Below are 25914 nucleotides of genomic sequence, written 5' to 3'. Positions count from 1 at the left end.
ATCCTGTCTACCTCTCACTTTTTTCAGGATTAAATATAGTGATCAATGTGACCAGACTTGCAAGTTTAACGTATTAAGCGAATGCAGAGTAGCATCATCGTTATTTCTATTGTTGTAAAACCCGGATGCTGAATAGTTACAGGCTTCTTCAAGCAACCTGAAACAGATGTCGGCAACTTATAGGTTCAATCCTTTTTGAAATAAAGGGATGCAGAATAGGTAGACAATATAAGTCAGCCTTGTAAATAACTGTCCAGAATTAACAGTTTGTAAGAAAACTCTACTACTCATTACTTCTGCCTGACTGTAGACAAAAGCTTATAAAGGTAAATTTGTGGGCTTCCCTGGTGGCGCAGTGGTTAAGAATCCACGTGCCAGTGCAGGAGACACGGGTTCGAGCCCTGGTCCAGGAAGATCACACATGCAGTGGAGCAACTAAGTCCGTGTGCCACAACTACTGAGCCTGCGCTCTAGAGCCACAACTACTGAAGCCCGTGTGCCACAACTACTCAAGCCCATGCTCCTAGAGCCCGTGCTCCTCAACAAGAGAAGCCACTAGGATGAGAAGCCCACGCTCCGCAACGAAGAGTAGCCCCTGCTCACTGCAACTAGAGAAAGCCCACAGGCAGCAACGAAGACCCAACGCAGCCAAAAACAAATAAATAAATAAATTTTAAAAAAGAAAAAAAAAAGATAAATTTGTTTTCACTTGCTTGCCTGAAAGAGGTGGTTACTCACCACTGCCTTTAAAAAACAAATTTATTGGAGTGAAAGTCACATGACATAAAATGGACCTTTTACTTTTTGGCTACACCATGGGGTGCGTGAGATCTTAGCTCCCCGACCAGGGATTGAACCCATGCCCCCTGCAGTGGAAGTGTGGAGTCTTAACCACTGGGCCGCCAGGGAATTCCCTAAAATGGACCATTTTAAAGTGAATAATTCAGTGTGAATTAGTGCATTTCCAGTGTTGTACAAGCACCCCCTCTATCTAGTCCCAAGACATTTCCCGTGTGCATTTTTATAGTGATGACACTCCAGAATACCTTTGACAATAACTGCTTCTGTCTCTCCTTTTTTTTTTTTTTTTTGGCCTCATTGCATGGCTGTGGGATCTTAGTTCCCCGACCAGAGATCGAATCTGGGTCCACGGCAGTGAAAGCCCGAGTCTTAACCACTGGACCTCCAGGGAATTCCTGTATCTGTCTCTTTGATTTTTACAAATCATATTGATTTTTGTTTCCCTTTTCCTTGGACAGAGCCCGGAAGAGCATCCCCGACACGTATGCAGAGTACCTTGTGGCCAATGGACTCATGACCCAGGAGGAGGTGTCGGAAATCAAAACCTCCTACTACGCGAAGTTAAATGGCCATTTAACTAACATGGCGCACTACAGCCCCCCTGCCACGAACCTGCAGGCCCACTGGCAGGGCCTGGTTCAGCCAGAAGCTTGCATCACCACCTGGAACACAGGTGTGCCCCTTGACCTCCTGCGGTTTATTGGCAGGAAGTCTGTGGAGGTGCCGGAGGAGCTCCAAATGCACAGTCACCTTCTGAAGACGCACGTGCAGGTAGGGAGCCCGGGGATCTCTGGGTATTGTTTGTCCATCTCTCACAGCAAGGAATTGGTGTTGGTCTGGTCTTGTTGGCTGGCTAATGCACTTGGCAAATATTTATTGTGAACCACTCCTAGCGGTGTTTTGGTACTGCTCATCAATTAACTCAAATTTTGTCTACTTCTATTTTTTTTTCTTTCTTTTTTTTTTTAATCTACTTCTATTTTTCCTCCACTTATTCTTTCAGTCATTCATTAATACATTATATATACAGGTACTGCATGCACATTATTAAAAACACAGCCATACAGGAACGCCCTTTTTGGTTTTTCTGAGCAGTGAGCGGAAGACACTTCCATTTTGAGGAAGGTGGTCGGGGTTTGGCTTAAATAAAATAAATAAAAATCAGCACACATACTCCGGAAAGGCAACCATTTACACCCTTAAGCATGTTGAGGTTTTACATGTTGTCTCATGTTAAGGATGGATTGACAAACTCATGGTTTGCCTGTGGTTTCCTGGAACGTGGGACTTTCAGCACTAAAAGCAGGAGGAGAGCAAGGAGATATAGGTCTTCATTGTTCTTGAACTTGGATGAAGACACGATGACCTCTGGATTATTTTTAAAACACTAACTTCGTTTATAAGTTTCTATTATAGGTATAGAGACTATTAAAACAATCTATGTAGTCACCATCAGGCTGAAGACATAGGATATTACCAATACCGTTCCTCTCTCGCCTCCCTGATAGAATATTACCAATACCGTTCCTCTCTCCCCCACCTGACGTCTCCTCCTCCCATCCGTCTGCCCGGTTAACCGCTCACCAGAGTACCGGTTTGTTTTGCCTGCTTTCATATGTCATGTACTTGCTGTCATACTCCGATGTTTCCTTCTGCACTATCTGTCGTATTTAATGTTATGTTTTTGATTCTTAACCATTGTTGCCTTACATTTTTTGAACTCAATGTGAAAAAGGATGGGAACTCTTAAAATTTTCTTTTCCCTTCCCATTCAATTTTACAGTCCAGAGTGGAGAAAGTGATGGATGGAACAAAGTTAGACTGGGCCACGGCAGAAGCTCTTGCCCTAGGCTCATTACTTGCTGAAGGTAAGACATTTCTGTGTAGCTGCACAGCGGGTAGGGGGTGCTTTGTATGACATTTCTTATATGTGACGCCTGCAGTTATTGCTGAGTTATAACTACCTTGTATTGTTTTTATTGACTAGAGAGGTTCTCAAACGTGTTAACGTTTCTTACCTGAAAACATTATTTAATCTTGGTATGTCATGTTGACAATCTTCATCAGCGAACAGACTATGGAAACAAAGGACTCAGTGCTGGATGTATTGGAAAGACATTTTCCTTTAAAAATTGGAGGACGAATGATGACTCTTCATTCTTAATTAGACTACGGAGTGTTGAATATAGGACAGATTTTTTTTTTTTTTTCCTGCGGTACGCGGGCCTCTCACTGTTGCGGCCTCTCCCGTTGCGGAGCACAGGCTCCGGACGCGCAGGCTCGGCGGCCATGGCTCACGGGCCCAGCCGCTCTGCGGCATGTGGGACCTTCCCGGACCGGGGCACGAACCCGCGTCCCCTGCATCGGCAGGCGGACTCTTAACCACTGTGCCACCAGGGAAGCCCAGGACAGGTATATTTTAAGAAGGATAATCTATTTTCCTAAGGACAGTTCTCAGGATGAGCCGATGTATAAGAATTCAGGGTCACCAGGCCTTATTATTACTTAGGTTATTCATGGGAATCTGGATTTTTTTCTTTTCCTTCTTGCTTGCTTTAAGGTTTTAACGTCCGTCTGAGTGGCCAAGATGTTGGCCGTGGAACTTTTAGCCAGAGGCACGCAATGGTTGTTTGCCAGAAGACCGATGACACCTATATCCCCCTGAACCATATGGACCCTAATCAAAAGGGGTTTCTAGAGGTAGGCTGTGTTATTATCTAGTATAAACCTCAGGTGCTGGTGATTATAGCTACAGGCTTCTTAGACCAACTAGAAACAGATGGCGGAAACTTTGGGTTCAGTCCTCTTTGAAATCAAGGGATGCCGACTGGGTAGACAATGTCCGTCTATGCACTTGGAGTGGAAGTAACAGACCAGTGAGTAGACTAGAGCTGTTTTCCTCTGGCTACTTATCTGTAATCATGTAAATGTCAAATGGGTGTTCATTTTGTCAATCCAAAATTGATTATATAACCTGCTCGTTGCTGAATTCATTAAAGTGAGTCGAAGATGTAGATAATAAGCCAACATTTCTTGCCAACTTAAAAAAAAAAACCCACTGACTTAAGGTTACTTTATTCCCTAGTGTTTAGCGGGCTTGATGAATGTATCCATTGCCATGTATTTCTCTGTGCCAGTTGCTGAGTTAGATTCGTTAGAGTCAAGAGCAGGGCCTGGGTCTTTTCGTTTTTGTTTCTCCAACAACTAGCATAGTGCCTGGCACATGGAGTTTGTGAAATTATCCTTTAAGGTACAATTAGTGGTGCGTCATCTTTTTTCCTACTCTAGCCATTTGAGAGTATTGGGTTCACTGATACTCGATTTTTTTTTCAATAAATTATTTTATTTATATATTTTTGGCTGCGTTGGGTCTTTGTTGCTGTGTGCAGGCTTTCTCTAGTTGTGGTGAGCGGGGGCTACTCTTCGTCATGGTACGCGGGCTTCTCTTTGCGGTGGCTTCTTTTGTTGCGGAGCACGGGCTCTAGGCACGCAGGCTTCAGTAGTTGTGGCACATGGGCTCAGTAGTTGTGGCTCACAGGCTTTAGAGCGCAGGCTCAGTAGTTGTGGCCCACAGGCTTAGTTGCTCTGCTGCATGTGGGATCTTCCTGGACCAGGGCTCGAACCCATGTCCCCTGCATTGGCAGGTGGATTCTTAACTGCTGTGCCACCAGGGAAGCCGAATACTCAATATTTTTTTTAAAAATTCACTTTGTCAAAAGCAAGCTTCCAGGACAATTACTTAAAGGACATGCAACTCATCTTTTCTTTAAGTTAGTCTAAAATCCCCTCCTTGATCAGTATCAGATTGGTGACCTAGATACTGAAACATTTCGTATTTTCTCCACCCAGTGTCTTTTATTGATTTGTGATTTGATATATAGCATCAGTTAATTTTGAATATTGCTATTTAGAAAGCCCCAAGTAAACGTCTCACATCTGTTATGGGGATACTGTCAAAGATTTCATTTATTACCTAACACTTTGTCCTTTATGTGAAGACCCTAGAGGGGACTCCTGCTTGATCTTGGTATTGAGAGTAGTTGTAGTTCCCTGAGCAGTGGCTCATCTTTATTGTGTGTACATCGAAAATTCTGCAACTGATCAACCTTCCCTTATCAATAATGGCTTCTGGGAAGGGGTAGAGGCCATGGCAACCTCAAGAAAGTAGGTTACCAGGTTGTATGTTTTCCCCAACCCTGTTGGGTGTGTCAATCTATTTATTTTCTTTCTGCCCACATACTTTTTTTTTGGCTGCACAGTGCAGCATGTGGGATCTTAGTTCCCCAACCAGGGATTGAACCCATGCCCCCTGCAAAAGAAGCATGGTGTCCTAACCACAGGACCACCAGGGACTTCCCTGTCCACTTACATTTAAACTATCATTTTGTGTATTAGCTATATTTACAGGCCATCTTAAATAATTTTTGGAATAAATGAAAGCGTTAATAGATTCAACAAATTAATGTAGATAAGGGTATACAAGTATATGAAGTACAATAGATGCATAGGAGAAGGGGCAGCTAGGTTACTTGGGAATTAAAAGGAAGAGCTTTAGAGAGGAGGCCAGATTTGAGCTGGGACTTGAGGGACATTTGGAACTGCCTAGTCTAGTAAATGTAGGGAGAACATTCTAGATGGACACAGTAGTGCATACATAAGCTGTGAAGTAAGAGGCCCTGACCTCATGCTCAGGGAACTACCTATAGCTTCATGTGACTGGAGTTTAAGCTGCAAAGTGGATACAGAAGTAAAGGAAGAGACGGGCCAGTCAGGACTACCCACGTTGTGAAAGACTTTGTTACGTAGAAGAGAAACCATGGAGGAATTTTGAACAGGCAATCAGATTTCCATGTTAGAAACAGCGCTCCTGATGATACTTTGGAAGCCTGAGCTGAAGAAGGGTGAGACTTAGGACAATTTCTAAGGAGGCTTCTCAGTCATCTAGGCAGGAAATCCTGGAGCTGTGAATTAGGGCAATAGCAGTGCAGAGGGGAGATGGGGCCAAGATTTGAGAACTAGTCAGAAAACAACAGCTATCAGACTCAGTGGTAGGTGTAGGGAGTGAAGAAGACCAGTACTGGTTACCTCCTAGCTCCCTGACTAGGACAGCTTGCATATGACGATGGCATTTACCCAAATAAAGAGTAAGGGAGAGGAACAGGTGTGGTAAGGAAAGATGATGGACTAAGTTTTGGGCATTAAACTTTGTCATAGATATTTCAGGTAATTAGATATGTATGTCTGGAGTTAATGAAGGAATCTGGTCTTAGATGTCTCTTTGGAAGTCATCAGGGTGCAGGAGTGTTTGAAACCACAGGGGTGGGAGAATCTCTCTGAGAGAGCAGAATGAGAACAGATAGGGTCCTGGGAAAAACAACTTTTAAAGGGCTGGCAGAGAAAGCATTTTCCCAAAAGAGCATCCAGAAAGGCAGGAGGAGAACTTAGAGTCCCTGTGTCATTGAACTTAAGGAGGGAGGAATCCGAAAAGAGGAAGAATAACATGGCCATTGGATTTAGCAACTGGAAGGTCAAGGTTGACCTCCTCTAGAGCTATTTCTGTGGAGTGGGGAGAGCAGAAGCTAGATTTTACTAGTTGAAGGGTAGACAGGGGTTCAGGAGGTAGAGACAACTAGATTAGATAATTCTTTCTAGAAGCCTGACTGTTACAGGAAGCAGGAGCTAGAGAGCACTGGCCAAGGGAATATTCCTTGTTTTTTGTTTTTAATTTATTTTTTTGGCCGCACTGTGTGGCATGCGGTATCTTAGTTCCCAGACCAGGGATCGAACCCGTGCCCCCTGCATTGGGAGCACAGAGTCTTAACCATTGGACCCCCAGGGAAGTCCTTTCTTGTTTTATTTTTAAGCTTTTGATTGTTCATTTGCCAAGAGGAGAAAGCCAGTGAGGAGAGGTTCAGAAAAAAGGAGTTTGGTGATGAGCCGAGTGAAGAAGCAGAAAAAAGGTATGGATTAGAATATGAGTGGATGTGTCAGCCTTGGGTAGGAAGGGAGATGGGGAATGAGGTGAAGACGCAGAGGTGCAAGTAAAGCACTCAGTTCAAATCCCGTTGACAACAGACTCATGGATATGAGAAATACAGTGTCTCTTTTCAAGTTAATGTCTTATAAAGATCATAATTGAAATCAAATACAAATCAGGAAAGGTAAACTATGCATAATCCCACCATTCTAATACATTATCTGTTTTCATTTTTTGTTGTTGTCATTGAGTACTCATCCATATAAATCATGCATTTTTATGGCTGTAATCATAGTAGAGATGAAATTTTTTTCCAGAGTTTTTTTTTATTAAAAGCTTTATTGAGATAAAACTCATAGAATTCAACGTTTCAATGTGTACAGTTAAGTGGTTTTCAGTGTATGCAATGGTGCAACCATCACCACTATCTAATTTTAGAACATTTTCATCACCCCTAAAAGAAACCCATACTTATTAGCAGTCACACCCCATTCCTTCCTTCCCTCAGCCCCTGAAAACCACTAGTCTACTTTCTGTTTATATTGATTTATCTATTTTGGCCTTTTTATATAAACAGACTCATAAATATGTGGCTTCTTATGACTGGCTTCTTTCACTTAGCATTGTGTTTTCAAGGTCCATCGTTGTTGTAGCATGTGTCAGTATTTTATCCCTTTTTGTTGCCAAGTACTATTCTATAAATATGTAACTTAAGGACTTCCCTGGTGGTCCAGTGGTTAGGACTCCGTGCTGCCACTGCAGGGGACATGGGTTTGATCCCTGGTTGGGGAAGATCCCATATGCCTCGCAGCATGGCCAAAAAAAAAAAAAAAAAGTAACTTAAAAAAATTTTTTTAGAAAAATGTTGAAACAAACACAAAATTAGAAAAAAGTTGGATGTATAATGCAAAAGGAACTTTTTCTCATTCTGAGACATCCGAGCCATCCAGATGGAAACATCAAGTTGCCAGCCTGATGCCCTACATGTGTATTTCCTACAAACTAGGTCATTCTCCTACATTACCCCAATGCAACCATCCAAGTCAGGAAGTTAACACTGAGACATGAAGACATCTGGTCCACAAACCCAGTTCAGAGTTGTGCTGCCTTGAACTGTCACATCTCTTTAGCCTCTTCAGAGATGTAATTTTATGTTCTGCTTTTTTAATCTTAACATATGGTGATGATTCTTTTGCTTTATCATGCAAACAGGATATTAGAATAATGGATTCCGAAAGGTAGGCCTTTTTCAAGTAACTTTCCCCCCCTTTGTTTGTTTGTTTTTAATTAATTTTTATTGGAGTATGGTTGCTTTACAATGTTGTGTTAGCCTCCACTGCACAAGAAAATGAATCAGCCATACACATACAGATATCCCCTACCTTTTGGACTTCCCTCCCATTTAGGTTACCACAGTGCATTAGGTAGAGTTCCCTGTGCTATGCAGTATGTTCTCATTAGTTGTCTATTTTATACATAGTATCAATAATGTATATGTGTCAATCCAAGTCTCCCAATTCCTCCCTCTCCACCTCTTTCCCCCTTGATATCCATACATTTGTTCTCTATGTCTATGTCTCTATTTCTACTTTGCAAATAAGATCATCTATACCATTTTTCTAGATTTTTAAAAATATTTATTTATTTATTTTTGACTGCGTCAGGTCTTAGTTGCAGCACATGGGCTCTTCGTTACAGCGCACAGACTTCTCTCTAGTTGTGGAGCGTGGGCTCTGGAGCACAGGCTCAGTAGTTGCAGCATGAGGGCTTAGTTGCCCCATGGCATGTGGGATCTTAGTTCTCCGACTAGGGATCGAACCCACATCCCCTGCATTGGAAGGCAGATTTTTAACCACTGGACCACCAGGGAAGTCCCTCCCCCCACTTTGTTTTGTGACATTTTTTTAAAAAGCTCTTATGACACCATTTTACTCTCAGCTTCAAAGGTGGGGCATCTGAGAAGTTAATTTTGCTTCTCCTTCAAGAAAATCTTTAATGCCCATATTCCAAGCTTTTGTATGTCTTCCTCTGTTTGCCCCAACTTTTCCCACACACATCACTCATGGAGAGCAGGAGATGTCCTCTCTCAAAGGGATGCGGGGATGAATGAAAGCACAGCTGCCCTCACGGCCCTCCTCCCTTTTGAGCAGTTGGTACCAATATGATGCTTTACTTTAACTGATTCACATCCCATCTTCCCTGCACGACGGTTCTGTTCTCCTCCTTTGCCCTAGGTCAGCAACAGCCCACTGTCGGAAGAGGCCGTCTTGGGATTTGAGTATGGGATGAGCATCGAAAGCCCTAACCTACTGCCCCTCTGGGAGGCTCAGTTTGGCGATTTCTTCAACGGTGCCCAGATCATCTTTGACACGTTCATCTCTGGAGGTTGGTGTTGGCCTATGGGTGTGTAGTGGATGCGTGGCACCAGCCTCATGGGGACAAATGACAGAAAAGGGGCCATAACTGCTTATGAGACTCCTGTGTACCACGGCATCCCCCCACTCCGAGAGTTGGGAGCCTGTTCTGTCATCCACTGGGGCATGGCAGCTATCAGGCAGTTAAGTAAGCTGCTAGGAAGAGCACGTAAGTCCTCTGTCAGCAGGAGGGCTGTGTCTCCTGGGGAATGTGCTTGGCTGTAGTGAATGGTGCAATGAAAATGGTTTTGGGGGGTCCAGCAACAAACTAACATGTGTCTCACCGCCCAGTCGCCCCGGGCTGTCCTGCACCTGCGTCGTGGCGTTCTTACTCCTGCTGCTGCTTTGCAGGTGAGGCCAAGTGGCTCCTCCAGAGCGGCATCGTGGTCCTCCTTCCTCACGGGTACGATGGGGCTGGACCAGAGCACTCATCTTGTCGAATAGAGCGTTTCTTGCAGGTATGTCCACTGCTTTCTGGATTCCACGAAATGTTTCCCTGCTTTCTAGGTGCTTTGAAATAGAACTGCCTCCTGCAAATACCTAATGTGAACCTTGGACTATAAGACATTGTAGTATTTGAATGAAACAGATTTAATGCAATGTCAATCAATATTCCTTGGAAACGTGATGCCTCAAGCATGTTAGTATCACGGTTTTACGGCAATGAAAGTGCTTCTTCTTTTTTTTAGTATTTATTTATTTAGGCTGTGCCAGGAGTTAGTTGCAGCATGCGGGATTTTTAGTTGCAGCATGCGGGATCTTTAGTTGCGGCACGCGGGCTCAGTTGCGGCATGCGGGATCTAGTTCCCCGACCAGGGATGGAACCTGGGTCCCCTGAATTGGAAGTGTGGAGTCTTACCCACTGGACCACTCAGGGAAGTCCCTGAAAGTGCTTCTCATGCGGCAAGTATCAGTAGTTTCTGAGTCAAGCTGATCATCGGAGTCATCTAGGGGCTTTTTATAAACAGAGATACAGTGACCAACCCCAGATCTAAGTAGTGATAGTATTTTTATAAAATGATTCGTGACCATTAAAAAATGTTAAACAACAACCCAGAAATTACCATTGTTATCTTTTGGTAAGAATCATTACCAATGCCTCTTTATGCATATTTCTAATATTTTATTATGAAAAATTTCAAACATACAGAAAAGTTGAAAAAACTTTACAAGAGAGCATTCATATGCCCACTTGCTACATTCTACTGTTAATATTTTATTATATTTGTTTTATCATGTATCTATTCATCTGCCATCCCTCTATCCATAAATCCATATAATTTTTGGATGCATTTGAAAGTAAATGGAGACATCAGTACACATCACCCTAAGTACATGAATATCATTAATTATCTTAGCATACAGGCCGATAAAATACATAGAAAGGTGATAGATTAGTAGATAGGTAGATAGAACAGTAGCTAGATAAATGGATATAACTGGTTGGTTAATAGATAATGACAGAGAAATCATTTCATAAAAATTAGATTACAGAAATAAATTGGAGGTAAATTAAAGAACTAGCTGTGAAATACAAAACTACAGTTTTTCAAAGAAATATAGGAACGAGGATGCAAGAGATACAGTCTGGGAGTCATCAGTTTCTAGATGATATTTAAAGTCATGAGACTGGATGAAATTATCAAAAGAATGAGTACAGCTAGAGAAGAGAAGTTGCCCCCCAACTGAGCCCTGGGATAGACCAGCAGTTAGAGGCTGCAGGGAAGGAGAACACAGGAGGCCGAGAAGGAGCAACCAGTGAAGCTGGAGGAAGGTCCTAGAAAGCAAGTGAAGGATACATGTTAAGAAGGAGGACGTATCAAGGCCAAATCAGGATAGGACTGAGAATTAGCCGTTGGATTTAGCAATAAAGGGTTCATTTGGTGGTCGGTAACTGCAGTTTGTTTAGGTGGAGTGGTATTAGGAGTATATGGAAGGAGGAAAGTTTAACTCTTTTGAAAAGTTTTGCTGCAAATAGAACAAAGAAGTGGGAAATTTGCACCAAGAGAGGTTCTTTTTGCTTGTTTTTTTCTTTTTTCTTATTTATTTTTTTTGCTGTATGTGGGCCTCTCACTGTTGTGGCCTCTCTCGTTGCGGAGCACAGGCTCCGGACGTGCAGGCTCAGCGGCCATGGCTCACGGGCCCAGCCACTCCACGGCATGTGGGATCTTCCCGGACCAGGGCACGAACCCGCGTCCCCTGCATCGGCAGGTGGACTCTCAACCACTGCGCCACCAGGGAAGCCCTTGCCTTTGTTTTAAAGATAGGAGGAATAACAGCATGTTTGTATGCTGATAGGAATGATCCAGTAGAGAAGAAAATATTGACATAGGAGAGAGAGTAGAATGACTGGAGTGATGGCCTTGAGAGAGCAGGATGGGCTGGTGTCCACTGCACAAGGGATTGGATCAGCTCTAGACAGCAGCATGGCAGCTTCCTCTGTGGTAATAACCAGAAGGCAGAGAATTCGATGCAGATAATAGAACATTGTAGATGTTGTGGTGAAGGTCTGAGGAGATACTCTTGGGTCATTAGCCGAGAGTGATGGTGCAGGAGGAGATCCTGGGTTAAAGCTGTGAAATAGTCATCTGAAAGAGGAGGAGAATGAGTGAATTAGGGAAATAGAAGATAATAGTCTAAGAGCAGTGAGGGCCCACTTAAGATTCTTGGTCAAGATTTTAAAGTGAGATCCATCAGTGTGATTGCGTGTTTTCTCCAGCTTCATTCCCTGCATAGGTGCAGAAATGGGACAGATGGAAAGTTGAGATTAACTCGGCTTGTGGTTTGGAGTGAAAAAATGTCAAGGGAGTTAAGGGTGTATGCAAAAGAATGATTATAATGATTGACTATGGAATTTAGCTTAAGTAAGGAGGAGGGAGGAGATGTGAAGGGTGAAGGCCAGTGAAAAGGTGATAGGATCAATATGTTGGTGGTATTGATGAGGCCGAAGGATTGATGGAGTCAAAGTGTTAAAGGGAATTGAGCTAGAAAGGTAGGAAGTGGTGGTCAGAGTGGAATGGATAAAGTAGAGCTTATGGAGAGATCCCTGTCAGTGAAACCAGGATGTAGCCATGGAAATGAGTTGTTGAGGTAGGATGGAGGACAGAGTGATTGGAGGACAGGAGTTCAAGGAAGCAAGTTGCCAGGGTTTTGAAAGGACCATCTACATATGCATTAAAATTACCAAGTCCATGTTAATAATTTTCTCAAACCTACTTCACAGGATTACTGTGAGGCATAAAGGGTCAATATAGTAAATGCTTAGAACAGTAATCCACATTTATATGTTTGCTGTTTATTATTTTTATTATTATCGTTTCCTGTGCTTGCACTGGGATTACCTCAAGCTCTTTGTTTACACTACTAATTTTATTTTTAGCCCTGCAAAAGAATTCATATACCGATATGTAAAGTGAAGAGTGTTTGCTGTTTATATAAGCACTTGCTTACTTCATCTTCTTTCACTGTGATTATCTCAAGCTCTTTGTTCATGCCATTTCTTTTTTTTTTTTTTTTGCGGTACGTGGGCCTCTCACTGCTGTGGCCTCCCCCGCCACGGAGCACAGGCTCCGGACGCGCAGGCCCAGCGGCCACGGCCCACGGGCCCAGCCGCTCCACGGCACGTGGGATCCCCCCAGACCGGGGCACGAACCCGCGTCCCCTGCATCGGCAGGCGGACTCTCAACCACTGCGCCACCAGGGAAGCCCCATGCCATTTCTTTTTCATCCTGTCTGTTCTGCTTCTTGATGTTTCTTATTTATTTATTAGATTTGTAATGGTTGAGTTTGGTTCTCACTTGGTTTTCTTGGCATTGCACTCACCTTTCTTATCTAATTCTACTGTGTTATCTTTAAGACTATCTGCCCTTTAAAACAGTGTTGTTTTTTAAAATTGTGGTAAGAACACTTAACATGAGACCTACCCTCTTAACAGATTGTTAAGTGTGCATTGCAATACTGTTGACTGTAGCTACTATGTTGTACGGCAGATCTCTAGAACTTATTCATCTTACATAACAGAAACCTTATACCCCTTGACTAGCAACTCTCCATTTCCCCTTCCCTGCCCCTGGCAACCACTGCTCTGCTTTCTGCTTCTCTGAGTTTGACTATTTTAGATTGCTCATATAACTGGAATTGTGCAGTATCTGTACGTCACTTAGCATAATGTCCTCAGAGCTCATCTATGTTACTGCAAAGTGCAGGATTTCCTTCCTTGAACAGGCTGAGTAATATTACATATATAGATGAAAATACCTATATACCACATAGCACATTTCCTTTATCCATTCATCCATAGATGACCATTTAGGTTGTTTCCACATCTTGGCTATCACGAGTAGTGTTGCAATGAACATGGGAGTGCGAATACCTCTTTGAGATCCTGATTTCAGTTCTTTTGGTTAAATACTCAGAAGTGGGATTTCTGGATCATACAGTAATTCCGTTATTAATTTTTTGAGGAGCCCCCATGCTGTTTTCCGTAGTGACTATACCAATTTACTTTCCTACCAACAGTGTACAAGGGCTCCCTTTTCTCCACATCCTTGCCAATACTTATGTCTTTTGTTAAAATTGGCTGCCTTTTGCCTGCTATGTTCCTTTCTTTTTGTCCCCCCCTTATAAAAAGTTATAAGGGGCTGTATAATATTTACATTGTTGCTATATCATTTTATTTCATCTTGTCTTTGATTATTTAGGGCAATTCTTCAAAACCGTATAGTTTCCCTGAGAGGGTGTGGGTGAATTCCCCTTAATTTTCCTTCCCATTTGGTACCAATTTACCTTCTTAGAACAACAGTTGAGAATAGCCTCCAGTACATGAAGCCTGAGGACGTGGCGTGGGAGGACATAGCTCTGCTGGACAGAGGGTTTTTCTTGCTAAATTCCGGTGTCCCTTCTGAGATTCAATAGCTAAGCCCATACAAGGGTCCACTCCCTGGTCAGGGCTGTGTATTACTTCCGTGGGCCTCTCTTTCCTTGGCATGTCCTGGCCCTGGAAGCAGCAAGCCTGGCAGCCCCATCTGCCTCCACTGAATTCTGCAGGGGCTTCAGCCCTAGATTTTGCCTTTTTTTACCCAGGGTGCCACTCACACCCTGTCACCACATTGGAGGAGCCCAGTAAAAATCTCAGGATTTTGTCAACTCACTTACTTTCCTCTGTACTGCTCCTTGATCAGGGTTAGGAGACATGCCTCAAGTTTCTGTCCCAGCAGGATCTTCTGAGATTTCATTCCTTGCCCTCGATTTTTCAACCTCGTTAGCTGCTCTCATTCTTGTCTCTGAAACAAACTATACTTACATTTACTCCATCAGGAGAGTGAGATTCAGATAGTGCATTCTTCCAACATCTTCACTCCACAGTCATCAGCATCTGTACTTTTCAAAAAGTCTCCTCCAGATGCTTTTTTTTTTTTTAATTTTAATTTTTTTTGGTCATGCCACATGGCTTGTGGGATCTTAGTTCCCTGACCAGGGATAGAACTCGGGCCCTTGGCAGTGAAAGCTCCAAGTCCCAACCACTGGACCACCAGGGAAGTCCCCACCTCCACATGCTTCCTGCAGTCAGCTGTGTCTGGAAAGAACCACATTAAAACACACAGACTTGGCCGATGGGGAGCCATCAGGCTTCTCCTCTGGTGAATTCTTCACAGGTCATAAATTTACCTTCTGGTCTTTTTCTGTAATGAAGAGACACATCTCTTCTCCTGCTCATCAAGAGCCCCGTGTCCCCCTTAGGATAGCCTGTGCCCTTAGGATGGAATGAGATGACCCGACTGTCTGCCCTTCCTCTCACTTCCCTCCCAGATGTGTGACAGCGTGGAGGAGGGCGTGGACGGGGATACCGTGAACATGTGCATGGCTTACCCCTCCACGCCCGCCCAGTACTTTCACCTGCTACGGAGACAGATGGTCCGGAACTTCAGGAAGCCCCTCATCCTTGCTTCTCCGAAGATGTTGCTCAGACTCCCTGTAAGTAGAAAAAGCTGGTTATTAGTCTTTTTTCTCCTGTCATTTTTTTTCCTCTGCATTTTTGTCTCTTTTCTGTATCTGATTGTAGATGCAAATGACAGAAGCATCTCTTTGGTTTTAGTTGGCCATGCTGCTTTGTATCTCCCTTTTTCTCTTTTTTTAACCTTTCAAGAATAACTAGAAGTCTAAGTCGCTCTCAGTTTCATTGTCACGAAGGACAGGCATAGCACATATTATAACCCTGGCATCCCAGTCTGAGCAGAAATAATCTTTCAGGAAAAGTTTCAAAGTCCAAATGGTCTCAGCACTGCTATGTTGATAGTTGCAAGTTGGGAATTGAAAGTACTTTGATGAAAATGAGTGGTTTTAGTCATTGACTTTTATTTAGACTTTTTCTGTTAAATGATTTATCACCGGTAGAGTCCGTTTCAAACACTGTAACAATATAGCTTATCACTACCTGGCTTTACAAGAGTATATTTTCTCTTGGTTTACCAGAACTAAGTGTTAAGCGCACATGTTTTTTTAAATCACACAAATATGCTAGTTTTCAAGTGGCAGAGTTCAAGATAAGAAACACTGCTAAGCATATATTTATCCCACCTGCTATAATTTTTGTCAGTTTTGTATGAGAGTCTGAATTAGGATTAACATTCGAAAAACCTCTGCATTTACTTGGTTGCCACTGCTGAGGTGATCTAAGTCGTTTAGGACTTGGCTGTTTGAGATGACCTTGTGCTTCTCACAAAGGTTAGAGAACGTGTATTTGGAAGTGAGGGGTGTTGAGGGAAGCTGCCAGTGATTTGCCTTCACCGGTTGCCTTTTTTGGCGTTTCTAGCATCTGCAGGGGAGTAAGGTGACCCTTGTTCTCACAGTCGGTCAAGGGTACTTGAGTGATCCCAGAGTGAGCGCCCCCTTAAATTTTGCTCTCCAGGCCCCTCACCTGTCTCACCCCAGCCTCAGGGGTCAATAATGAGGAAATGCACTTCAAGTTCTTTCACCAATGGCTGAAAGTTCATTTGTTTGGTCTGCTTATTCTCTCTGTGAACAACCTTATGAATTTTGAGATGGTTTCATGAGCATCATGGGACCTTCAAGACAAACAAATTCAGTCCCTTTACACCATCTTTCTGATGGGGCTGTCTTGACGCCGATATTTTGAAACAGCAATGTGAAAGGAGCCAAGTCTAAATGTAAAGTTACTATAATTTTGCTCTGGGTCTTAGTTGCGGCATGTGGGATCTAGTTCCCTGACCAGGGATCGAACCCGCACCCCCGGCATTGGAAGGCAGAGTCTTAACCACCGGAACACCAGGGAAGTCCTGATCTGGGATTCTTGAACCCAACTTTCATTGTATCCCTAACATTGTCACCTGCTCTCTCAATCATAACTAAAAGGAGTGCAATGATATTAAATAAAATGCAGGTATATTATTAGGTATTGAGTGAGCTATTAGAAGTTTTGTTGAGCATTTCTTTTGCTGTTTGAAACTGAAAATGAGTTCATTTTCTGGCCCTAATGCTCCACTCCTCTCCCCAAGTCTAATATACAACTTATTAAATAAGTGAAGCCTTCCTTGGGGAGCTTAAAAAATATCACCAGCTATCTTATAGACTTTCAAGTGAAGAACTACTCTTATTAAGTAGTCAAATATTTTCATTAAACATATAAGTCCTTTTGTTAATGGAAAGTCAGTACAACCAGTATTGAATTCTGATTTCTTCCTGAAAATTGGATTATTGGTACAAGTGATCTAGCAGAATATAATAGCCAGCCTTCTCTATCCATGGCCCACTCAGAGATGACTTGCCATGTAGCAGACATGACTCAGGGGTACAGGGAGTTTGTCTGTCAAGTGGTACCAAAATCCCACCCCAGTTTCCCACCTAACTCTGAACTCTGAACCTTTTGATTCCTGCTGTAGGAAGTGGGGACTGACAAAAGGCTCTGGTTCAGAAGGGAGAAAAATTGCCTCTATCACACATTATTTACTAATAAGCATAGCTGAATAGCTAATATTAATTTTTTAGGTTATATACAGTATCCCAGCATCGGTGTGGCTGCCCTCAATGGCCTAGTCTAAATGTCATATACCCATTTGGGGCTAGACTATAGGGAAACTAACTAGATGATAGCAAAAGGGATCAAATCCCTCACCTTGGCTTCATCAGTTTTCTACTTTAAGTTCTTTGCAACAAGTATTTATTTGCCGCACCACGCAGCTTGTAGGATCTTTGTTCCCTGACCAGGGATTGAACCTGGGCCCTCGGCAGTGAAAGCACTGAGTCCTCACCACTGGACTGCCAGGGAGTTCCCAAGTATTTTTTTAAATTGGGCTCAGTAATAAAATTTCTTTTCATCGTGGAAATATTCATATGTTGTTCCTACTTGTTCTGTTTCATTTATAAATTATAGTCAAAATCCTAAAGACAGAAATAATTGCCCTAACTCAGCTATTCCGGTTCACAATATAAATTTTATAAAATGTTGTTTCTGATTCCAATTCCAAAAAGTTAAGGTGTAGTTTTTATTGATAATAAAGTTGAGTCATCACACTGCAAATTTTTTTTTTTTGGCTGCGTTGGGTCTTCGTTGTGGTGCACGGGCTTCTCATTGCGGTGGCTTCTCTTGTTGCGGAGCACGGGCTCTAGGCGCGTGGGCTCAGTAGTTGTGGCTCTTGGGCTCTAGAGCGCAGGCTCAGTAGTTGTGGTGCACGGGCTTAGTTGCTCTGCAGCATGTGGGATCTTCACGGACTAGGGCTTGAACCCGTGTCCCTTGCACTGGCAGGCAGATTCTCAACCACTGTGCCACCAGGGAAGTCCCCCACACTGAAATTTTGACTGTTAAAATTTATTGTGGCACCAAGCAAAAGGCGATCTTATGTAACCTCAGAAAAATATTTTATTCTGAAGTATACAGAACAGATACTTTTGGGAAAGATATTTTGTTTAATAGTACATATGTTTACTTATAGTCCCAGGAGAGAATTTTGATACTAGTTTTTGGGAAAGATCCCTGATAAATAAAAGCATCTTCAGGTCCTTGCCCTTGGTTGATAGATTTGTGGCTTTTTTCTCCCCCTCCCCCTCCTTAGGCAGCTGTGTCAACCCTTCAAGAAATGGCACCAGGAACAGCATTCAAACCAGTCATTGGTGATTCATCTGTGGATCCAAAAAAGTAATCTGATGTGGAGCTCTGTTTTCATACTCTGCAGTAGATTTGTAGTGAGTGGGAAAACTAGTTCATGTTAAGTGAACCAAGCGACCCAAATCTTCTCTATCCTTATATAAGTCCTTTAAGTTCATGGGGTAGGAGTTAGAATATGCACAGAAGAGTGAATTTTGGAGGCATATGTTGCTCAAGAAGGTTGGCCAGGGCACAGCATGACTGAACCCCACTACAACGCCCCCGCTGCTTCAGTGGTGAAGCATTTAAATCTCTGTGGTCTCCCCCTTTCTTCTGCTACAGTTCTTACTTTAAGATATTTCTCCCCCGCCTCACTGTCCCTTTTCTACCCAACAGGGTTAAGAGTTTAGTGTTCTGCTGCGGCAAACATTTCTATGCCCTGCTGAAGCAAAGAGAATCTTTGGAGGCCAGGAAGCATGACTTTGCCATCATCCGAATGGAAGAACTCTGCCCTTTCCCACTCGATTCGCTGCAGGAAGAGATGAGCAAATACAAACATGTTAGAGGTAAAGGGTCCTTCTTATTAGGCTTTTTTGGTTTTAAGTTACCTGAAACCTATTTGAACTATCTCAAATAAAAAGATGGTACTGGAGCAGTGAGAGTTATTAGAAAGTTGAATCTCATGGAATCTGGAGATATGAAAGTAATACAACTGAAGCCAGTGTCTCTATGTCTTTTTTGGTGTCCCTTTGGGTGTCCCTTTCGTTCTCCCCCACTTTCGTATAAGACATCGAATTTCTTGAGTTTGGAGGGAATCAGTGCTATACAATCGTTTATGATATATCCGGTATAATTGTAAAAGATAAGCCTTTTCAACAGATGGGGCTGGAATGATTAGATATCTATGTGCACCTTATACAGAAATTAACTCAAAGTTGATCATAGACCTCAACGTAAAACTATAAAGCTTCTAGAAGGAAGTGGATGAAAATCTTCCTGACCTTGGGTTAGGCAAGAAGTGCTTAGACATAACACCAAAAGCACGTTCCAGAAAAGAAAAAGTAGATTTTACCAAAATGAAAAACTTTTGCACTGCAAAAGGCACTGCAAAGAATATAAAAAAGACAAGCCACAAACCGGGAGAAAGTATTTGTAAAAACATATCTGACAAAGGACTCTCCAGAATGTTGAAAGAGCTCTGAAAACTCAAGTTAGAAAACATATAATCCAGTTTTTCAAAAGGTGCAAAAGAACTGAACAGTCATTTTACCAAAGAATCAGATGGCAAATACCCATATGAGAAGATCATCAACATGATTAGTGATAGGGAAATGCAAATTACGCCAAAATGAGATATGGCTACATACCTATTAGAATGGCTAAAATGAAAACAAAACAATATCAAGGACTGATCAGGATGCAGAGCAACTGGGACCTTCATTCACTGCTGGTGGGAATGCAAACTCATACAGCCACTCTGGAAAACAGTTTTGTCAGTTTCTCATGCAGCTACACACAGAGTTTCCTTACCACGCAGCAGTCCCACTCCTAGGTATTTACTCAAGAGAAAGGAAAAATCCATATGTGAATATTTATAGTGGCTGTATTCATAATTGCCCCAAGCTGGAAGCAGCCAAAACATCCTTCAACTGGTGAATGAAGAAACAATCTCATTGTGCATCCCTACAGTATCATTCTCCTTAAGAGTAAAAGAGAGTGAACTATCGCTAGCGGCAAAACGACTGACGGATTTTGCTAATTCACAGAAGCCCAGACCAAAAGGCTGTATACTGTGTGATTCCACTTACCTGATGCTCTGGAAAAGGCAAAACTTCGGGGATAGAGAAAAGATCGGTGGTTGCCAGAGGTTGGGGGTGGGAGGAAGAGCTGAGCACAAAGGGTCAGGATGAGGGAATATTTGGGGTTTAGAGAATTGTTCTGTATCATGATTGTGGTGATGGATACGTGACTATGCATTTCTCAAAAAGAAAAAAGACAACACTGTGCCATATTGGAAAGGTAATAATATATTTACTTGAGGATATGTGTGTGTGTGTGTGTGTATATATATGTAACTATGTGTGTATATGTGTCTATATACATATATAACATGTATAGTATACGTATGTGTATGTATGTGCACACACATGCATATATAGTGTGTCTGTGTGTGTTGTATATATTTACTTGAGGATATGTGTGTATGTGTGTATAACTATGTGTGTTTGTGTGTATATACATATATAACATGTATAGTATGTGTATGTGTGTGCACACACATGCATATATAGTGTGTCTGTGTGTGTAGTATGTTGTATATATTTACTTGAGGTACTGAGATGAACTTTCTTCTTTCATAGATTTTATTTGGAGTCAGGAGGAGCCTCAGAACATGGGTCCTTGGTTTTTTGTTTCTCCAAGGTTTGAAAAGCAACTGGCCTGCAAGGTGATAGCGCTTTCTCCTTTGCAGTGTTTTGTGTGTGTCCCTTTTCTCCTATTGGAGTGCCACCAAATAGGTTTATCCCCTATTATCAGTCCAAAGCTTCTAAAGATAAACTAAAATATAAAACCTAGTTTTAGGCTCCTTTTTCAGACTAAACTTCTGAGTGTTTAGCAAGATGTATATGTGTAGCTACTAGTATCATGTTAAAAAACAAAACAAAAACAATGATTATACTTGAAAAGGTAGAAGACCTACCTGTCGTCTACCGTTCCCGTTAGCCTACTCAGCATTCTTGTCCCAAAGGTCAGTATCCAAGCCCCGGGGGAGGAGAGCGATGAGCTCGCTTGTTTTACAGTAACACTTATTCCAGGCCCACCTGCAAAGCTGGTAGACATCGGAGGCCAAATTCTTTGTTACGTTTTAGGAAGAGGAAAACAAGGAGAAGAACAGTTGTGCTTCTGTTTATCTTTCTATTCTGCTTTGATTAAAACTCTGGTCACTTGATACCAGTTTATGGCACTCAAATCATTTTCACCTGTAAATAGTTCTAATTTAGGAAACTCTACAGCTAAAACCAACTAACAGTTACCTAAGAATAGGACAGATTCCAAAATATGTCTCACCTTATCACGCCTGGAATTTAGTTTTCAGTTGTGACATAGATCTCCCTGCAATCTATTTTATGTAACACATTATTTTCCAAAAAGGTGATTTATAGTTAAATCAGCTTCAGAGAAATACATGCACATCCCTGGACGAGCTAAGCAGAGCTCTGGTCTAGTCCAAATGTCATTGTATTTCTTTTCTGCTCCAACGCTAGCTCCGTCTGGTGAGCCGACCCGCGTTGCCGGTACCTGCTGTAGGAATCGGCAGCGTTCATCTAGAGCAGCATGAAGAAGTCCTTGCCAAGACCTTCACCCAATGATGCCCTTCGAAGAAACACTACTTACTTGTAAGAAAACTGCCATAAAAAGAAAGGCTTGCCTCCTCCACTCTCTCCTCCTTCCATTAGGTGCCACAAAAAGAATGTATTCCTTGAAGATGTTGGGATTGATGAGGACAGAGGAGAGGTTAATCTAGAAGAATACATGGAACAGCCAAAGGAATTGTTCATCAAGATGTGAATCCTACAAGTCACTTTCGTCCTTAAAAGTACCATAGTGTTATATTCTGTTAGACCTGCGTGGGTTGTAGAGCTAGGTCCTTATCCGGATGTTTCCAGACTCGACTCTTTCTAATTAACTGGGTGTACCCAGGAAAAGTTCTTGAGTCTGAATTTATAGTTGCATAGGGATTACCTCAACATTACCTCCCTATTTTCTTGATGCATGTGACTTTCATGAATTTTCCCTTTTTTATTCAAAGTCCCTGACTACCTGTATTTTCAATTTATGTCATCTCTGGTACTGCTTTCCAGCCACTGTGAAAAATGTTTCACCAAATCATTTTCACCTGTAAATAGTTCTAATTTAGGAAACTCTACAGCTAAAACCAACTAACAGTTACCTAAGAATAGGGCAGATTCCAGAATATGTCTCACCTTATCATGCCTGGAATGTAGTTTTCAGTTGTGACATAGATCTCCCTGCAATCTATTTTATGTAACACATTATGTAACACTTTAGCAAAACTGTATTATTCCTGATTTGTGTTCTTCAAGATCACTGTTTTACCCATTATCCTTAAATATAGGTCTTATTAAATATAAACCTCCGGGTGTATGATCCTTTAGCACAGTATTATTACGCTGAGTTATAGTTATGATGAAATTGGTTAGTGGTCCACTTTGCCATAGTATCTTTTTTCTTTTTCCTTAAATTGTTCTTGCCGCGATACCTTAGTATTTTTAATTACCTCTGGGTGTCTGATATGGGGATTTCAGCCCCTGGTTGATCATCAGCCTTGCCTCTAACAGTCCCTGCTGTCATATGATGTTAATTTGTGATACTTAAGGGTCACTTTAACTTTGATAGCAGGAACTTCCCAACATCAGGCACTTTCTGGATTTCTAGAGGTCACCAACCCACCCCCTTATTCTGAAATTAAGCTTAACTGGAAGTATAACTAAATATCACCAAACTGTGTCCGCTTACCTGGCTTGGTGCTGCAGAGCACTACCATGTACCATGCTTGTGCCGGGACACTGTTTTTCTCAGAAATGGGGGAAATACCGGGGCCCTGTAACACCCTCTCCACTTTTACTGGCAACTTTTAATGTCTTTCAGAATCGCTGTATAGGTTGTTCTGGCCACAGCAGTAGATTCGTGATTCACATCTTAAACGTGTACATCAGTGTACTGATTTACCGTGTCTGTAATATTCACATCCCTTTTATTCCTATACACGTGAATGCTTTCTTCCTTCGCCAAGCCTTATAAATCATGTAAATTAGTGCAGGCCTTATAAATCATGTAACTTAGTGTCACACATGTCAACCAGTAAAATTACAAAGGTCTGCTTAATGAGAATGGTTATCAATGTTGTATATTGAACTAGAAAAAAAATAAAAGCACAGTGCCGTTTTTTTTTCAGATCTCTCGGTTTCTTGAGTTAAAACATTTCAAAAGTCTGAGCACAAAATGAGATGGAAAACCAGATTTTTTTTTTAGTGGAGATCTCTCCAGATTTCTAACTTTACACCTCACGAGTCTGTTTCCTGTTACATCTCCAACCTGAGCCGTGAAATGTCTTCTTGTATCTTAACCTTACTCTCAATCACCAGTGCAACGTGGATCAGCATTTTGAATTACCTTGCAGGAAGAGGCCATTTGAAGAATTCCAGATCAAATACTCACATAATAAAGAATGGGATAAATATATCAATAATAAAGTAAAATATTTTAAAAATTGATAATGTGGTATTAATATCCCATTAATGTAAATCTATGCTAGAAGCACAGAGTCTGAACCACTGGACCGCCAGGGAAGTCCCCCAAATTTTCTTTTTTATAAGAACAATTTTGCTCAGTTTTCCTATATTTTCCGTACACATACTATAAGCAAAAATATTCTAAAGCATAGCCATTTTGGGGCTGACTGTATTACCTTTGAAGTTTTATTATTTTAAAAAATTCCTCGGCTGGCAATAGAAACAGTATCACTTTTGCAAAATTGAAGAAATATGGTTTTAGCAATTAAGGGTTACACAGGAAGGAAGTCACAGATTAAGAATCAAGACTTTTGGTCAAAGAAAGACAAATACCATATGATATCACTCATATGTGGAATTAAAATATGATACAAATGAACTTATTTACAAAACAGAGACAGACTCACACACCTTGAAAACAAATTTATGGTTACCAAAGGGGAAAGGGGGTGGGGGAGAGATAAATTAGGAGCTTGGGATTAATGGATATCACTACTATATATAAAATAGATAAACAACAAGGTCCTGCTCTATAGCACAGGGAACTGTATTTAATATCCTATAATAAACCATAATGGAAACAAATCTGAAAAAGAATATATATATGTATGTATATATGATATTGAATCACTTTGCTGTACACCTGAAACACTGTAAATCAACTATACTTAGATTTAAAGAAAGAAGGAAAGAAAGAAAGAATCAAGACTTGGGTCTTGAGGTTCCTCAAGCCTTTTATCTAATTTCTCTTAGATGTACTTGGATATTTGGTTTACATTTTTCAGCTTCTCAGAGGATTCAGGCTAAAACTATTAAATTTTTGGGAAATTTGGACAAAATGTTTAAATCCTCAATATTTGTAACACACTATTACACAAGTAGACAATTCCTAAATTATTCTATGGAAGTAGTAATTCACTGTCATGTTTGTATTTAAATCTGATAAAGCACAATCTAAAGCGGACTGTTAGTTCCCCATGGCTAGCTGCAAAATCAGTTAATTTTAGCAAACTTTTAATAAAAGTACACTACTTTAGTGTTGTTTCCCTGTGTCTTCTCTGACTCACATGAAGAACCAGCTATAATGGAACAAAGATAAGATATGATCCTGTAAGAGTAGAATGGTATTTCCTCAATAAATAGTTTATTGAACATGTGTTGCATATATGGCATTGTTCTGGACATTAGAAACACATGAAATTTAGAGATAAAATGGGTTGTCCACTGCCCCAACGGACTAATAATCTGAGAAGACAAAATACTTTACATGCAGAGAGAGATTCTTGCTGAATATGCTTAAAACAAGGGGGAAGGTCATGATAGAGTGATATGCCTGATAGATGTAGATTAGGTGGCGTCTTGTGGTTATGCAAGGAAAAGTCCTGAGTGGCAAGTAGTAGCAGAAAGACGGAAGAATCTTGGAAAGGGAATTCACAAAAGTTATCTAGGGTATATTCCCAGCTTGTTCCCAGGCTTTTCCTTGAACCAGCGAGCTGTCCCAGAAACAGGTAGTAAAGAGAGAACTTTTCTGGTAAGGGGCCTGAGGTGACCTCTAAAAATGGTTCGCTATTCACTTAACCCAGAAAACCCCACAAAATCATGCAAGTCAAGAGGTTCAAATCTTCATGTTCACTTTAAGAACACTCATGAAACTGCCCAGGCCATTAAGGTATGCATATCCGAAAAGCCACCAAGTATCTGAAGGATGTCACTTTAAAGAAGCAATGTGTGCCATTCTGTTGTTAGAGTGGTGGAGTTGGTAGGTGTGGCCAGGCCAAAGAGCGGGGCTGGACCCAGGGTCGGTGGCCCAAAAAGAGTGCTGAATTTTTACTGCACATGCTCAAAAATGCAGAGAGTAATGCTGAACTTAAGGGCTTAGATGTAGAGTCTCTGGTCATTGAGCAAATCCAGGCGAACAAAGCCCCAACGATGTGGTGCAGGACTTACAGAGCTCATGGCCGGATCAACCATACATGAGCTCTCCCTGCCACATTGAGATGATCCTTACTGAAAAAGAACAGATTGTTCCTAAACCAGAAGAGGAGGTTGCCCAGAAGAAAAATATCCCAGAAGAAACTGAAGAAACAAAAACTTATGGCCCGGGAATAAATGCCGCAAAAAATAAATGTTAAAAAAAAAAAAAGAGAGAGAGAGAGAGGTACAGGCCACTCTTCTCCTTCTGTCAATTAGATTTTCAATTTAGCTCATCTTTATTGAAAGGATTCACGAAATTAGTTCACAATCTAGTGTCAAAACTGTATTTAAGTCAAACACTTGCAGGTAACTGAAAATGATACAAAAATTAAATAA

At 41.6% G+C, this 25914-nt stretch overlaps 1 protein-coding gene and 1 pseudogene across 3 annotated transcripts in view; both read left to right on the top strand.

Moving 5' to 3' along the window:
- Positions 1-23539, top strand: part of DHTKD1 (dehydrogenase E1 and transketolase domain containing 1) — a 52821-nt gene extending 29282 nt beyond the window's left edge. Inside the window, exons 8-17 of one of the 3 annotated variants that reach the window (XM_029238408.1) lie at positions 1260-1572; positions 2585-2669; positions 3362-3501; positions 9013-9163; positions 9544-9650; positions 15001-15165; positions 18261-18343; positions 18689-18858; positions 20653-20738; positions 21748-23539. In XM_029238408.1, the coding sequence (XP_029094241.1) occupies positions 1260-1572; positions 2585-2669; positions 3362-3501; positions 9013-9163; positions 9544-9650; positions 15001-15165; positions 18261-18343; positions 18689-18858; positions 20653-20738; positions 21748-21774 (1327 nt within the window). In that variant the 3' untranslated portion in view covers positions 21775-23539. Of the gene's footprint in view, positions 1-1259; positions 1573-2584; positions 2670-3361; positions 3502-9012; positions 9164-9543; positions 9651-15000; positions 15166-18260; positions 18344-18688; positions 18859-20652; positions 20739-21555 lie in introns of those variants that run through there. The other 2 variants (XM_029238407.1, XM_029238409.1) reach the window with 2 other exon arrangements.
- Positions 23540-25162: 1623 nt separating this feature from the next.
- On the top strand, positions 25163-25713 carry LOC114903695 (annotated as a pseudogene).
- Positions 25714-25914: the final 201 nt, after the last annotated feature.

This window comes from Monodon monoceros, unplaced genomic scaffold, assembly GCF_005190385.1.
Source record: "Monodon monoceros isolate NGI ecotype Baffin Bay Population unplaced genomic scaffold, NGI_Narwhal_1 Super_Scaffold_21, whole genome shotgun sequence".
NCBI classification, from domain to species: Eukaryota; Metazoa; Chordata; class Mammalia; order Artiodactyla; family Monodontidae; genus Monodon; species Monodon monoceros.
This window is presented reverse-complemented; position numbering and strand designations above follow the sequence as displayed.